Consider the following 15,249-nt stretch of genomic DNA (forward strand, 5'->3'; position numbering starts at 1 on the left):
TTCCATTTACTAAGAAGGAAGGAGATGCTGGTTTTGGGGGAGAAGAAAACATCACAAACACGTAGTAGGTAACAAGGCTGAGGTAACGGGATGATGGCTAGGAAGGAAATGGGGTAGAAGGCAGGTCAAAGGTCTTACTAAATGTCTACAAATTAGAGTTGCACATGCGGTCCATAGGAAAGAAGAAGAGATGGAGGGAAAATTGGAAATGATAAATGGAGAGGAAAACAGTATGAGGGAATAGAAAGCTGGGGAAGTGAAGAAAACAAACAGACGGATAATTTTTGCATGTTGATTAAAAGCTATTTCAGCAACTGATTAGCTCCAACTTCCTAGCAGAGGCTCATGTAAGCATTTGTTGATTTTATATTAACTTATGCCAATGGACACCGACTGGATAGCTCAGTGGTTTAGGTATCTGGCTGTGGAGCCAGAGATTGGGGGCTCAATTCCCCACTGGGCCTCCTTGGGGAAGAGCTGGTCTGTGTGGCTTTTGGGCAAACTGCACAGTCCCAGGGTGCCCCCACAAGAAGGAATAGTAGATCACTTTTGAGTACTATCTACTTAGAAAACCCTGAAAAGGTCAGAACTGACGTGATGGGACATTATTATTACATGACAATGGATCATATCATAAAATGGAAATTGTCATTTCGTCGTGTCCAACTCTTCGTGACCCCATGGACCAGAGCACGCCAGGCCCTCCTGTCTTCCACTGCCTCCCGGAGTTGTGTCAGATTCATGTTGGTTGCTTCGATGACACTGTCCAACCATCTCATCCTCTGTTGTCCCCTTCTCCTCTTGCCTTCACACTTTCCCAACATCAGGGTCTTTTCCAGGGAGTCCTCTCTTCTCATGAGATGGCCAAAGTATTGGAGCCTCAGCTTCAGGATCTGTCCTTCCAGTGAGCACCCAGGCTTGATTTCCTTTTGAATGGATAGGTTTGTTATCCTTGCAGTCCAGAGGACCCTCAAGAGTCTCCTCCAGCACCACAATTCAAAGGCATCAATTCTTCGGCGGTCTGCTTTCTTTATGGTCCAGTTCTCACTTCCATACATCACGACAGGAAAAATGGAAATAGGTGATCTAATTAATTTGTTGTCCAACATGCTGCAATAAATTACAAAAACTGTATCAGTTAGCCTTCCCCATCCTGGTGCTCTCTGAATGTGTTGGACAACAGATCACATCATCCTCGGCCTATGTGACCAATGGTGGAAGTGGTAATACAACATATGTCCCATATAGTTCAGAGCCAAAAGACATTTTTAAAAGTGTCGTTCAAACAAAAAACTCTGTATATGTTTTTCTTGGACGTGTGTAATTTCTGTTAGCTCAGCAACATTTGCAACACTGCACAATCCTGGGACCTATTTCTTTTTGAGTCTCTAGAGTTTTATACTATTGTAAGAAGTTGTCTTTCTTTTTGTTTTGTTTTGCTTTTAAAGTCCTTGCTCATCTCAACATGCTTGTAGACATCATGAAGCTGAAACCCCATCAAAGGACACTCAAAAGCCTTCTGTGGCTCAGCCATCAGCACAGAAATTCTCTGTAATTGGATATGCCTCTCGGTCATTCACCAGCAGACTCCTCTGACAGAAAGCCTTGTAGCCATATCAGAATCTAGTCTGTTGGGATTTGGATCTACCTAACGCAAAAGGCAGCAGCTGGTATGCATTAGTGATGAGTGAATAGTTCCAGATCATGACCATGTTATTTTTGAATTACAACCCTCAGAAACAACTGGCCAAGCTGACTGGGCAATTCTGGGAAACACAGTGCATGAACTTCCCCATGCTATCAAATCACATCAATCAAAATAATCTTTGTAACAATAATTATTTAAAATATGGTGCTGGAGGAGAGCTTTATGGATACCCCAGACTGCTAGAAAGATGAACAAGTGGGTCCTAGATCAAATCAAGTCTGAACTATCTTTTGGAGCCAAAAATGTTGAAACTGAGGCTGTCCTACGTGAGGCAAACCACGAGAAGGCAGGATTCTCTGGAAAAGACGATAACGCTGGGAAAGGTTGAAGGCAGCAGGAAAAGAGGAACAAACATGAGATGGACCAACTCCCTAAAGGAAGCCATAGGACTGAGTTTACAAGAGTTGAGCAGGGCAGTTGAAGGCAGGACCTTTTAAAGATGGCTCATTCGTAGGGTCGTCATATGTTGGAGGTGACTTGATGGCATATAACAAAAACAACTTTCTATTGTCTTGTCACTGAATTCCCCCCAATTTTTTTTCCCTCAGAATAACCTGATTTTTGTTTTAATGTCCCAAACTCTGTGCCGATTTAGGTAAAGGTAAAGGTTCCCCTTGACAATTTTTGTCCAGTCGTGTTCGACTCTAGGGGACGGTGCTCATCCCCGTTTCCAAGCCATCGAGCCAGCGTTTTGTCCAAAGACAATCTTCCGTGGTCACATGGCCAGTGCGACTTAGACACGGAACGCTGTTACCTTCCCACCGAGGTGGTCCCTATTTATCTACTCGCATTTGCATGCTTTCGAACCGCTAGGTTGGTGGGAGCTGGGACAAGCGACGGGAGCTCACTCTGTCACGTGGATTCGATCTTACGACTTGGTCTTCTGACCCTGCAGCACAGGCTTCTGTGGTTTAGCCCGCAGCGCCACCACGTCCCTTGTGCCGATTTACCTGAAGTAAATTTCTCTGGCATTAAGGAAGTTTAGGTCGAGATCTTCTACACACGCGCGCGAACTTCCAAAGCTATGTACATTTATACTTGAACTCAAGAGGGTTTTATATTTGTCCGAGCCACACTGTCGAGTCCCTAGGGGCCTACCCCCCACCGATGGCCCGTAGAGACCCCTCCTGCCCCCACTGAGCTGCCTTTGAGGTTTGCTGGGAATGGACCAGTGGGCCTGCCTATGTTGCTCACCCAGTGTTAAAGCTTCCCCCCCACCCCCTGAAACTGGTACTGGGGCAGGAAGTTGAATATATTTGCTAACCAATAATGATGAGAATCCTAATATCCCAGTGCTAGGAACAGAAATAGAGATAATCACAAACGGTGAACTCAGAAATTAATTGGCTGGTCATGATTTTTAAGCTTCAACGAGTGCAAAGCTACTGTTAAGTGTTTAAAAGAAATGGGTTTGAGAAAGAAGTGCTTTCCATATTCAAGTAGAAGTCCTAATTTCGCTGCGCTTAATTGGGCTGACTTGAAGAAATACCAAACCAACTTGTGATAACAAATTGTTCAACGTAGATAAGAAAGTATTGGAGAAAATACAGTGTTGTATTATTAAGTCTTGCTGTGATATGAATGGTGGTTGTTAATATAGCTTTCTTTCCTGTGCTTAGTAAGATTTTAGGTGGGGGTTTGGGGACATATTGTTGGATTAGACGTCTTTATAATGCGGTATTACTAAAAAAATGTTTTCCCCTGAATTGTGACATAAGTGGGAAGTACTGTGAAATGATACTGCCTTAAATTGGAGTGCCTTGTGCATAATTATCAATCGGTTCATCTCATACTCCGTAATCTGGTGAAAACTTACTTTTTATCTATAGCCTAGGATTAATTTATCCATCAATCATTGTCATTGGTGGGAGGGGGACTGAATATCAACAGGGGTCTTAAAGATCATTGCCAAGTCAACAACTTGTGCCCAAATACGTACAGTCACTAGCTTGGGGTCATGTTTAAATGTATGTTTGCCCTGTAGTCTCCCACTCTTATGTCTGAGGAACAGGAATTGTCCACGAAAGCTCACAATAAAATATAGCAGTTAGTCTTTAAGGTGCCATAGTGTTTTTATCTTCTTTCTTTCTTTCTTTCTTTCTTTCTTTCTTTCTTTCTTTCTTTCTTTCTTTCTTTATTTATTTATTTATTTATTTATTTATTTATTTATTTATTTATTTTCTTTTGTTTTTGCCCAATAGCCTCAGTTTAGTCATAGCCTCAGATTTCTCTGCCCTCCCTCTTGTATGAATTTCCACTCAAGCAAAAGGGCGGGGCAGAGACCTCTGTGCTCTTACTTGTGACTGGGAGATCAGCTGAGGAGATGGAAAAAGTGAGCTATCTGGGCCTGGTGAGTGGCTGTTTGAGGCAAAGGAGGGGGGAAAGGGGAACAACAGTGCCTGTGCTGCTGTCTTTACAAACCGGAACAAACTGGGACAAATCAGTTCACGCCCATCTCTCCTGATGATTTAAAACCAAGAAGCAGAAAGTACAGAAAGCATTAAGCATCCCTCTTGCTGCTGCTTCTCCATTCCAATTTGTTCCCTTCGCAAACCTGCTTTTTGTTAGAAATAATAGTCAGGGATGGTCTATATTGCTGTATTTGTGGATTTAGGATCCAAAGGTGCCTTGTGATAAGGAAGATACTAGTGTTCTTAGCGTTTGTTAAATTTTTGGGGATACGAAGAAGTTTCAGCAAAGTCCCTTTTATAAGTTGCCTGATAATGATTGTTCAGCCTCCAGTGCAAGAGTGAGAAACCAAGCATTGTTAGGGTTTTTTGCTTTCCCCGAAATGTCTCTAGCTTCTTTTCCTGTCATGAAGCTAAGTGTACGCGAGCATCCACACACAGAGCAAGCACAAACGGACATGCTGACTGCTCACAAAGAAGGACGCTGCCCCTCTGCGTCTCAGCAATGATTGTATCTTGAAAGTTTGCACACTTCCAGATGCAAATGGTCTCACAGATGTGCAAATTGTTTAGGAGTTTGACCCAAAAACAAAACAAAATGAACAAACAAAAAAAACCTAACAAAACCCCAATCTTACCACCTTATGATGAGGAAAAGAATTCTCACAGTGTCTCATTTTGTGCGTGAGGATGTATCCAGCCACAACTTATATTACTAATTTTTTAAAAAAGTACAGTAGTTACACAGGTGAAGTCATGGTTGGATATGCGTGGGTTGAAGCACACACTATCTACACTGAATGTTTTCTTTTCACACCTATTCTTGCAGTTGTGCTCCTCTATGTCCAAGGAACTGCAGACAAGGAGTGGCGTGAGGTGAGCAATTATTTCCTTTCCCCTGTTCTTTGCTCCCATCCTTAATTCCAGTATCAAGCCAAGGAAAGGAGATCCATCCTTATAGGCCAGCCCCCCTGACAGAGTTCAGCATCCCGGGCCATTATATTTGATGAGTTCCCTTCCCTGATTAGCTGGTTTTCTAGTAAGTTTCACCAATGAGCTGCCTCATACCTGCCTTTCCTTCGTCCAGTCCAAGCATCACAAACAAGCCTGTTGCTTTAAGTGGGAGATTTGAGGAGTCTGGAATCCTAAAAACTTAGATTCTGAATGAAAAGAAAAATGTCTTGTTCAGCTAGGAAGAGCCTCCCTGTCACATGGCTCCAAGGTGACCTCTCCTTTTCCTGCTATTCATACTACTTGCACTTTTAATCCTGGGCTGTGGATTGGGAGGGGTGTGACTGAGAGATTGTCATTGACAAACATCATGACCTCTATACCTGCCACACACCCCTTTTAACTTTCTGCATTTTCCTTCTTCCCTCGTGCCCCTTGCGTTTTTAAGTTTGGCCGCACAGAAGTGATTGACAATACATTGAACCCAGACTTCGTCCGGAAGTTCGTTCTCGACTATTACTTCGAAGAGAAGCAGAACCTGCGTTTTGATGTGTAAGTGGATCCTGCTTCTCTCCTCATCCTCTGCTCCAATCCTTACCCCTTTTCTTGCACCTCTCCTTTGCTTTTTGTCGGGAGCCTGTTGGTAAATATTGACAGGCAGGCATTTCTCTCAATAGTCCTTGCAGCCGGATGGTCCTCAAAAACTATCCAGAAACCGAATAGACTGTGTTCATCCATTGCAACAAATTGTTTCTAAGAATTTTGATCTATATAATAGGAACAGGAGTAATAGTTGTTTTTATGCAGATGTGCAGATAGAACAATTCAACTCTCATGGCTTTATCCTAAAGCAGTGATGGCGAACCCATGGCACGCGTGCCACAGCTGGCACACAGAGCCCTTTCTGCGGGCACGCGAGCCATAAGTCATCAGATTGCTACTCCCCACCACCACACAGCCAAACCTGAGAAGGCGGCTGTAGCTGTGGTGCTGGCACTTTGATAGGCTGATCCAGAGCAGCTGGCACTGGCGGCGGATCCAGAGTAGGGTCTTGACACACCTCTGTGCCCGGGAATCCCCCTTCCGCCACCATTTCTGGTTCCACCGGCACCGTGGCACACCACCTGCTGGTTGGTTGGTTGGTTGGTTGGTTGGTTGGTTGGTTGGTTGGTTGGTTGGTTGGTTGGTTGGTTGGTTGGTTGGTTGGTTGGTTTGTTTGTTTGTTTGTTTGTTTGTTTGTTTATTTATTTATTTATTTATTTATTTATTTATTTATTTATTTATTTATTTAAGTTTGGGCACACAAGCCCATAAAGGTTCCCCACCACTGTCCTGGAGTATCCTGGGATTTGTAGTTTGATTAGGTAATCAGAGTATCCTGCAAATTCAAGTTTAGTGTATTGCCTTAAAAAGAACCCTGCCCATTATCCTCTTGTGTAGCTCTGCTGGGGCAGTAGAAATGATGTCATGACCAGTGGCCAATGGCTGCTGATTAAAGAGTCCATTTTATAAAAATTTCAGGATGCACTCAGTTTTGGACTCAACGGTATAAAGTTGTGTGTAAATATCCTAAAATTGAAAAAGGGATTGTATGATTAGTGGCAATCTACTGTCAGAGACATTGTCCCTGTTGTGTTGGCAGAGCTCTGCAAGAGGATAGTGGCAGTTCATGCTTGACCAAACAACAAATCCTGGGATTCTGTAGTTCGTAAACATGACAAACTTGCATCAAACTACACAGTGTAGATATACTCTTAGTTATCCATTCAAGACTAAACCACTCCATACATTGTGTTATTGCTAAGAAATCCATTTCTTCTTGCCAGGATCCTCCCATTACTGTGAAAACTGCAGCTAAGCTCAGAGAAGGACAGGGTGGTCTGAAGGGGTGGCCAGTGTTACCATTGTCTGTGCTAAGAAAAACATTGCAGTGTGTTCATTCTGTGAGTTCTATCTCTTTTGAGCCACCATTCACTGCCTCTCTCCATTCGTCATTGCTCTGGTCTCAAATATCAATGCCAGGCTCTATCGAACATCGCCTAATCTCCTTTGGCCGAAACATTCATATCCTCTTCTCTGTGCTTTTCTAGTTACAATGTGGATTCCAAGACCTGCAGCCTGCCTAAGAATGTAAGTACCACGTTCACCTGCTCATCCATCCCTACAAGAGATGAACCCATAGAGTAGGTCATTAGCCGAAGTCCAGGAAAGTATGTTATGGTCAAAGGCAAGAAAGGGTGTTGTGTTCCCCTCCAGAAGGTAGGCAATATGGATATTTTATTTCCCAGTTGCACCAGCCACCAGGTGTTTAAATCTGAATTATTCAGGATATTTATTTTTTATAAAATGTTGAAATTATGAGATTCATAGTAGCCTTTAAAACAAAAGACCTCATCCTCAGAGTGCAGGGATATCTTGAAAACTAAATGACACTCTGTGTCTTATCTGAAGTATTGATGGAAGCAGGTCTGTTTATTGCTTTGCTTTTATTCTATTTATAAATACATGTTCCCCTAAAAATCTGCCATGCCCTTTTACTCTTCTCTTATCTCTCCACTTTCACATCAAAGAAAGCTCGCAGAATGTTTTGAACTACAACACCCAGAATCCCCCAACCAACATAGCTAGTACCATGCTGCCCTCCAGTGGTCAAGTGGTATAATGTAACTGTCCACACAAGCTAGGGGATTCTGGGAGTTGTGGGCCCGAAAACTATCCCAAACTTTGATATTTCTTCCTGTCTGGAATTCTTTTCCAATTTCCTCCATGTGACTTCCTCCCTGTCATCCATCAGTTCTGTTGCCAAAACTCACTTATCCTACAAGCCAATAGAATAAGTCCCTCTTCCCAGTGTCCTGTTGAACTAAAGTTTATGTAATTTGCTACATTTCTCCCCTCTTCTCCCTGCTTTCCATTTCTCTCCCTTTTCTTTTTCATTTCTTTTCTTTTCAGACAAGCTTTTAATGTCTAATTTTTAACATGTTACAAGATGGTCTATGGTTGCCGCTTTTATAGGCTTTTTAATATCTTTTAATTTTTTTAAATATTTTCTAAACTTGTTTTTCAACAAGCATTTTTAAATTAATAGCTGAAATCCCATAGTTTAGTTCAGAAAGTCACAACCAGAGTAGGCCCATTGAATCAGTGAGGATTTAGTGAGGCATCTCCTCCATAAATTCCGTTGACTCAATGGGGCTACTTCAGTTCCAACTTACTATGTCAAGCAACAGGATTTCAGCCTATATGTTTAATTGCTTTTCACTGGTCTAGTTCATTCTGTTTTCAAATTCTTATCTGTTGGAACAATGCGTGAGCCCCATTCAGTCCTTTCACTGGGATAAAGGTGGCATAAAAATTAAATTAATGAATGAATTGTGGGGTTATTATGATTTACTGAGACAGAAGCAGGAGGCACTTATTTAATCACAAAGGAGGTGGTGATAGTGGAACAGCAGGGAGGACTTCAGAACAGACTTAAGAAAGAATACACTAACTTCACTGTTTTATTTTTTTTTACCCCATGCTGCTTTGCCCAACATGACTTTGTAGAAGGTGAGTCATTTAACTTCATTGTTCTAACATTTTCTTCCCTTGCTACTTTGCCCAATATGGTTTTGTAGGAGGTGCGTTCCTGAACTTCACTGTTCTAACTCTTTTTCTCCCATGCTGCTTTTCCCAACATGCCTTTGCAGAAGGTGAGTTATCTCCGGCCCTCTAAAACAGTGGTTCCCAACCATTTTTCACTCGTGTTGCACCCCTTGGCAGCCCATTTCCGTAAATTGTACCCTTCATACTAGCAAAATGTTTCTAATTAATATGGTCACTGTTGCTTCAAATATATATTGTTATGGTGTAACTGTCAATAAATAGCCCAATAATGGGATTTAAAAGCAAGGGAAATAATAAAAGGAACAGACTGTGCATATAGCTTTACATTCAAAATTCAAAAGATACAATGAACTCGTGTAAATGCTTCACAGATTACATAAAATACATTGCATTAATTAATACATTAAATATGTTAATTAATTTGTCAGTTAAGTAGCAAATGCAGTGTATTAATTGAAAGGCCGCCTTGGGTCCTTTTAAAGAGAAAAAGGCAGGGTAAAAATGTTTTAAATTAATGGATAAATAAATGATAATACACAATCTAAAAGATTAATTTAAAACTTAAAACATTGACATAGAGAAGAAACATAGAGAAGATCCAGAAGAACTCATTCATTGAGCACTGATCAAGTGCCCACATATAATACACCAGTGCTGATGTGACAGCGCTTGAATGTTCCCAAAGTGGATAAGAGTGAAAGCTAAGCCTATGAGGATTGTGTCACCGAGCATGCACACTGTTATGGCATGTTTACCACACACTGTTTAGGGAGGGACTCCTCACCATTCACCAAAGTAACAAAGCAAAGGAACTGGACTTTTCTCGAGGTTAAATAATGAAGAATAACCTCTCCACCACTCATCATAATAATTTCACAACTTTTGACTTGTGTCTTGTCTTACACTGTCAATGTACGTGTCTTTTTCCTTCATTATTCAATTTTTTCACATACTCCTAACTGTCCTGGTTCGTACCCCTGCGGGTCCATATAACCCGGGTTGGCAATCGCTGCTCTAAAGGAATCATGCTGCCCTCGAGTGATCCAGTAGTGTCCCATGTAGTTGGGCCAGACTTGGGGTAATTTGCGGTGAATGGCTGTGAGATTAACCATTAAAGGCATCCTGATACTCTTCTATCATTCCTCTTTTATTTTCGGAGAACATAACAGGGCTACAAATGGAAAATGATGGATGTCTGGACTTCCCATCCAGAAATTCCTTGAAAGGGGCAAAACAATTTCACAATTAAAAGAAGAGGGGAAATTGCCTAAAAGCATTTCCCTTGATGGGATTCACAGAAATTGGAATTATTATTTCTTTGGACTACATTTACCAGACATCAATAGCCATTAGGGCCAAGGCCGAAGAAGTAACACTTCTAGGTCTGGGAATCAGTAGTGAGGAAGAGGCGCAGATGAATCCACTCTGTGTGGGCATGTGTAAGCGCCTGTACTGAGACAGTACAGTGGTGCTTCGCTTAGCGATTGCCTTGTTTAATGATGTAGTCGCTTAGCGATGAGGTTTTAGGAGCCATCTTGCGCTCCGTTTAGCAATGTTTCCAATGGGGGAATTTCGCATAGCGATGTTCGGGACCATGCCTCGCATAGTGATGACAGTTTGGGTCCCCCTGTTTTTGTCGGGAGTGCTGGATAGCTCAGTGGTCTGGGCATCTTGCTGTAGAGCCAGAGGTTAGGAGTTCGATTCCCCAGTGTACCTCCTTGACATGAGGTGGACTCAATTATCTATAGGGTCCTTTCCAGCTCTGCAGTTTTAAAATTCTAATATAATATAATCTCTCTTTTTCTCTCTCAGGACTTCCTAGGACAAGCGTACGTAGCACTGGGAGAGATCATTGGCTCCCAAAGAGGTCGGCTGGAGCGCCCCCTGACGTGAGTCATGGGAGAGGGTCTGCCAGGGTTTAAGGGGGAAGCTTGGCTGATGTTTCCATAGAAAACTGTCAGCTCTGAAGCTGTGGGTTCCATGGTGGTGAAATTGGCTTTTAAATTGTTTTAAAATGGCTTTTAAATATTGCTTAAAAAAATTATTTTATCATGCATTGCTTAGGGATTGCTGACGAGATTGCTCATTGCTGATGGATAGAAAACTGTGTAACAACTATTTTCAATATACAACAGCAACAGTAGCAACAATAAGGAAGAACATTTACCTGAAAACAAGAGATTCAAATTACAAATGCAAAATATTGAGGATAATCCTCCTACTATTCTTTATATCAGCTGGCTACCCTATTGATGACTGCCTATTATCTTTCAATTACTGTACATGCATATCCTGTGTTTCTTTTAGTGAAGGAAGTCTACATGGCCTTCTCCCTCCCAACTTTGTGGAATATTTGATATTACTGAGTAGAAAATACACAAATATTTAAATACTGTAATTATTTTTTTTCTGACAATGCTATGCTTTAAAAAAACATTTTTAATGATGGGGAAATTTTCAGGATCATAAAAAGGACCCTGTCATTCAGCATGGGAACTAACATGTGAGGGAGAGAAACTGAGAGAGAGAGAGAGAGAGAGAGGAGCTCAGGTTCAAAAAGATCAAAGTTACTCAGTTTATGAATGGATTATTAGTTGGTGGGCAGTTCTAAAAGAGTGAGATTCAACACCTTTTTCAGGAGAGGCATGTCATCAAGCCTTGGTGTCTAAAATAAGCTGGGCTGCAATGTGGGTGGAGAAAGAGGGGCTTCGCTCCATGGGTACCAAAGTTTAGAAGTTGCCAAAATCTAGAGGTGAATCTCCTGGGTGATAGAAAACCAACAGCAACCTTTCCTGGCCCTATTCTCTCTTTCCTTTTTTCCTCAAAGCATAAACCTTCTCTTTCTTTCAGGGGAACACTGCATTCTTCCTACTCCCTTTTCATGCTGAGCGGCTTGCACCATGGCCTGGGGGGGGGGGGAAGGGAAGATAGTGCCACTTGCCCCAGTGCCAAAATGACTAGTTGCAGCTCTGCATATAAGGGCTTGAATCGCACCCCTCTGAATGGGGTCCAGACCTTTAGGGTCAACCACTGGAGGCCAGCCAAAATAGGTGTTCCATGATGAGGCCTCCTGGTTCCTGCCACTGGTTGTGCTAGCAGCTTTCCCCGAAGGCAATGATTCCTGACCTTGGGTCCCCAGATGTTCTCAGACTACAATTCCCAGAAATCCTGGTCGGCGTAGCAAGTGGTGAAGGCTTCTGGGAGTTTTAGTCCGAGAACATCTGGGGACCCAAGGATGGGAAGCACTGCCCTAAGGGCTTCCTGGTGTTAGCTAGACAAGCCAGTCTGATGTTTATGATGAGAAGTGCTCAAATACAGAACAGTTCTCCAATGGAGCTTGTTGGCTTGAAATGCCCTCTCACGGGGCCCTTTGTTTGAAAGCAGTGCCCTGCTTAAACCTCCTTGCTTTTTGAGATGGTAGGAAGGGCAAAGGGAGGGGCATATGGATCCTCCTCCTTTTCCCTCCAGTACTCATTCTTTTTGACACAGCAGATCTCTCACTGATTCCCAGGCTCAGAGTGGACATGATGCCACTGTACTGCTACCACAGTGATTATAGGCAATTGCCAGGTGGGAATTAGGTACCGTCACATCTGTCAGGCATCCAGCAATATACAGTATATCACAGAAGTGACTACACCTCCTCACATTTCAGAAATATTTTAGTATATCTTTTCATGTGACAACACTGAAGAAATGACACTTGGCTGCAGTGTAAAGCAGAGAGTGTACAGCTTGTATAACAGTGTAAATGTGCTGTCCCCTCAAAATAACACAACACACAGCTATTAATGTCTAAACCGCTGGTAACAAAAATGAGTACACCCCTAAGTGACAATTTCCAAAATGGGCCCAAAGTGTCAATATTTGGTGTGGCCACCATTCTTTTCCAGCACTGCCTTAACCCTCTTGGGCATAGAGTTCACCAGAGCTTCACAGGTTGCACTGGAGTCCTCTCCCACTCCTCCATGATGACATCTCAGACCTGGTGGATGTTAAGAGACCTTGCGCAACTCCACCTTCCATTTCAGGATGCCCCATGGATGCTCAAGAGGGTCTAGGTCTGGAGACACGCTTGGCCAGTCCATCACCTTTACCCTCAGCTTCTTTAGCAAGGCATTGATCGTTTTGGAGATGCGTTTGGGGTCCCTATCATGTTGGAATATTGCCCTGCGGACCAGTCTCTGAAGGGAGGGGATCAAGCTCTGCTTCAGTATGTCACAGTACACGTTGGCATTCATGGTTCCCTCAATGAACTGTAGCTCCCCAGTGCCAGCAGTACTCATGCAGCCCCAGACCATGACACTCCCACCACCATGCTTGACTGTAGGCACGACACACTTCTCTTTGTACTCCTCACCTGGTTGTCGCCACACACGCTTGACATCATCTGAGCCAAATAACTTTATCTTGGTCTCACTGGGCCACAGGATATGGTTCCAGAAATCCATGTCCTTAGTCTGCTTGTCTGCAGCAAACCGTATGCAGGCTTTCTTGTGCATCATCTTTAGAAAAGGCTTCCTTCTGGAAACCAATTTGATGAAGTGCGGCGTATGGTCTGAGCATTGACCGTCTGACCCCCCACCCCTTCAATCTCTGCAGCAATGCCGGCAGCACTCATATGTCTATTTCCCTAAGCCAACCTCTGAATATGACGCTGAGCACGGGCACTCAACTTCTTGGGTCGACCATGGCGAGGCCTGTTCTGAGTGGAACCAGTCCTGTTAAATTGTTGTATGGTCTTGGCCACCATGCTGCAACTCAGTTTCAGGGTTTTGACAATCTTCTTCTAGCCTGGGCCATTTTTATGTAAAGCAACAATTCTTTTTCAGATTCTCAGATAGTTCATTACCGGGAGGTGTCATGTGGAACTTCCAGTGACCTGTCTGAGAGAATGAGAGCAACAACACCTGCTCCCCCTTCACATCTGTTACTTGTGATACTAACGGGTCTCATGACACCAAGGAGGGAAAACAGCTACTTGGGCCAATTTGGACATTGTCACTTAGGGGTGTACTCACTTTTGTTGCCAGCGTTTTAGACATTAATGCTTGTGTGTTGTGTTATTTTGAGGAGACAGCACATTTACACTGTGTATACAAGCTGTATACTCACTGCTTTACATTGTAGTGTAAAGTGTCATTTCTTCAGTGTTGTCACAGGAAAAGGTATACTAAAATATTTCTGAAATGTGAGGGGGTGTACTCACCTCTGTGATATACTGTATGTCCCTATCTCTGCTTTGCTTCCAGTCTCACAAGGCCTCCCAAGGCCTCCCAAGGACTCTGAATCCCAGTGCATGGTTTTCATTTGTATGAAAGATGTACTTTTTCTGAGAATACAGCTCAGAGAATATACCAGGCAGCGTAGCCATTGGCCTTGCTTCCTGGGGGAATCCTGGGAATCATAGTCCAACAGAGTAAGTGTTCAAGGCTCTGAAGATAATTCCTCTTTGTCAGTGAACATGACTGTTCAGGGCAGGAATTGGTGCTGGGCAAAAGATGTACGTACACCGTGGAAAGCTGGGGGTCAGGGCCTGGGAGAGTTGAGGTGAGGAACTTCCTATATCCTCATCTTGTCACCCAAAGTTGCCCACTCCATTGGGAGATGGCAAGATGGATTTTTGCCACAGTTTCAGGACTGATCCTTCACAGATCAAGGATGAAAACAGGTAGTCTAGAAAAGTTACACCTGTGGACTACAAATCCCCATATGCCCCAGTGACCGAGCTGGCTGGGAAATTCTGAGAATTTAATTCAATAATGTGACTTTCCAAACTCTGGATAAATTGGAGAGCAGATGCACTCAGTTGCTGTTTGAATGGGGTTTGCACTGAATGATGTTTCTGGTGCAGTGGCATAAGATTTGAAACTTCCATGCAGGACGTTTGTCCCATCAGTTTTGCTGTTAGTATACAGATGCCAATATAAATAAAACACAAGGTGTGCAGATTTGTGCTTTTGGATTAGAACTTCCTGGGTCATTCTGGGAGTTGTTGTCCAAAACAACACACATCTCTCGATCTCTAGCGATGCCATGAACTGAACTGACCCTAAGTTTTATTCTCTCTTCAGCGGGGTTCCAGGGAAAAAGTGTGGCACCATTATCTTGTTTGCTGAAGAGCTCAGCAATTGTCGGGTGAGTTGTCTCGTTTTCCTTTTGTGGGTTCACACTTGGGGCAGGGGAAGAGCTTGCAAGATTCAGGCCTAGGTGCAAGATCTAGAAATAAGGAAAGGGAACCATCCTCCAGCAAGAGGACTGGAGAACACATGGCCCTGCAGTTGTTGTTGGAATGCATTTCCCATCATTACTCACTAGTGTCTGAGAGGGTTTCTTAAATGGAGTGTTGTACTTTGTTGCTTTGGAACTGCTGGATAGCTCAACGGTTTAGGTACAGTGGTGCCTCGCTTAACGACGATAATCCATTCCAGGAAATCGTTGTTAAGCGAAAACATCATAAAGCAAAATTAAAAAGCCCATTGAAACGCATTGAAAACTGTTCAATGCGTTTCAATGGGCTGAAAACTCACCGTCCAGTGAAGATCCTCCATCTGGCGGCCATTTTCGGTGCCA

The 15,249-nt window shown here is 43.1% G+C and overlaps 1 protein-coding gene across 2 annotated transcripts in view; it reads left to right on the plus strand.

Annotated features, from left to right (window-relative positions):
* The window catches only part of CPNE9 (copine family member 9), a 58,837-nt gene that overhangs the window by 14,989 nt on the left and 28,599 nt on the right, over positions 1–15,249 (plus strand). The window contains exons 3-8 of one of the 2 annotated variants that reach the window (XM_072989252.2): positions 4,946–4,992; positions 5,516–5,619; positions 7,158–7,197; positions 7,324–7,326; positions 10,489–10,565; positions 14,751–14,814. In XM_072989252.2, the coding sequence (XP_072845353.1) occupies positions 4,946–4,992; positions 5,516–5,619; positions 7,158–7,197; positions 7,324–7,326; positions 10,489–10,565; positions 14,751–14,814 (335 nt within the window). Of the gene's footprint in view, positions 1–4,945; positions 4,993–5,515; positions 5,620–7,157; positions 7,198–7,323; positions 7,327–10,438; positions 10,566–14,750; positions 14,815–15,249 lie in introns of those variants that run through there. The other variant, XM_078388780.1, reaches the window with a different exon arrangement.

The sequence above is a fragment of the Pogona vitticeps genome, chromosome 2 (genome assembly GCF_051106095.1).
Source record: "Pogona vitticeps strain Pit_001003342236 chromosome 2, PviZW2.1, whole genome shotgun sequence".
NCBI classification, from domain to species: Eukaryota; Metazoa; Chordata; class Lepidosauria; order Squamata; family Agamidae; genus Pogona; species Pogona vitticeps.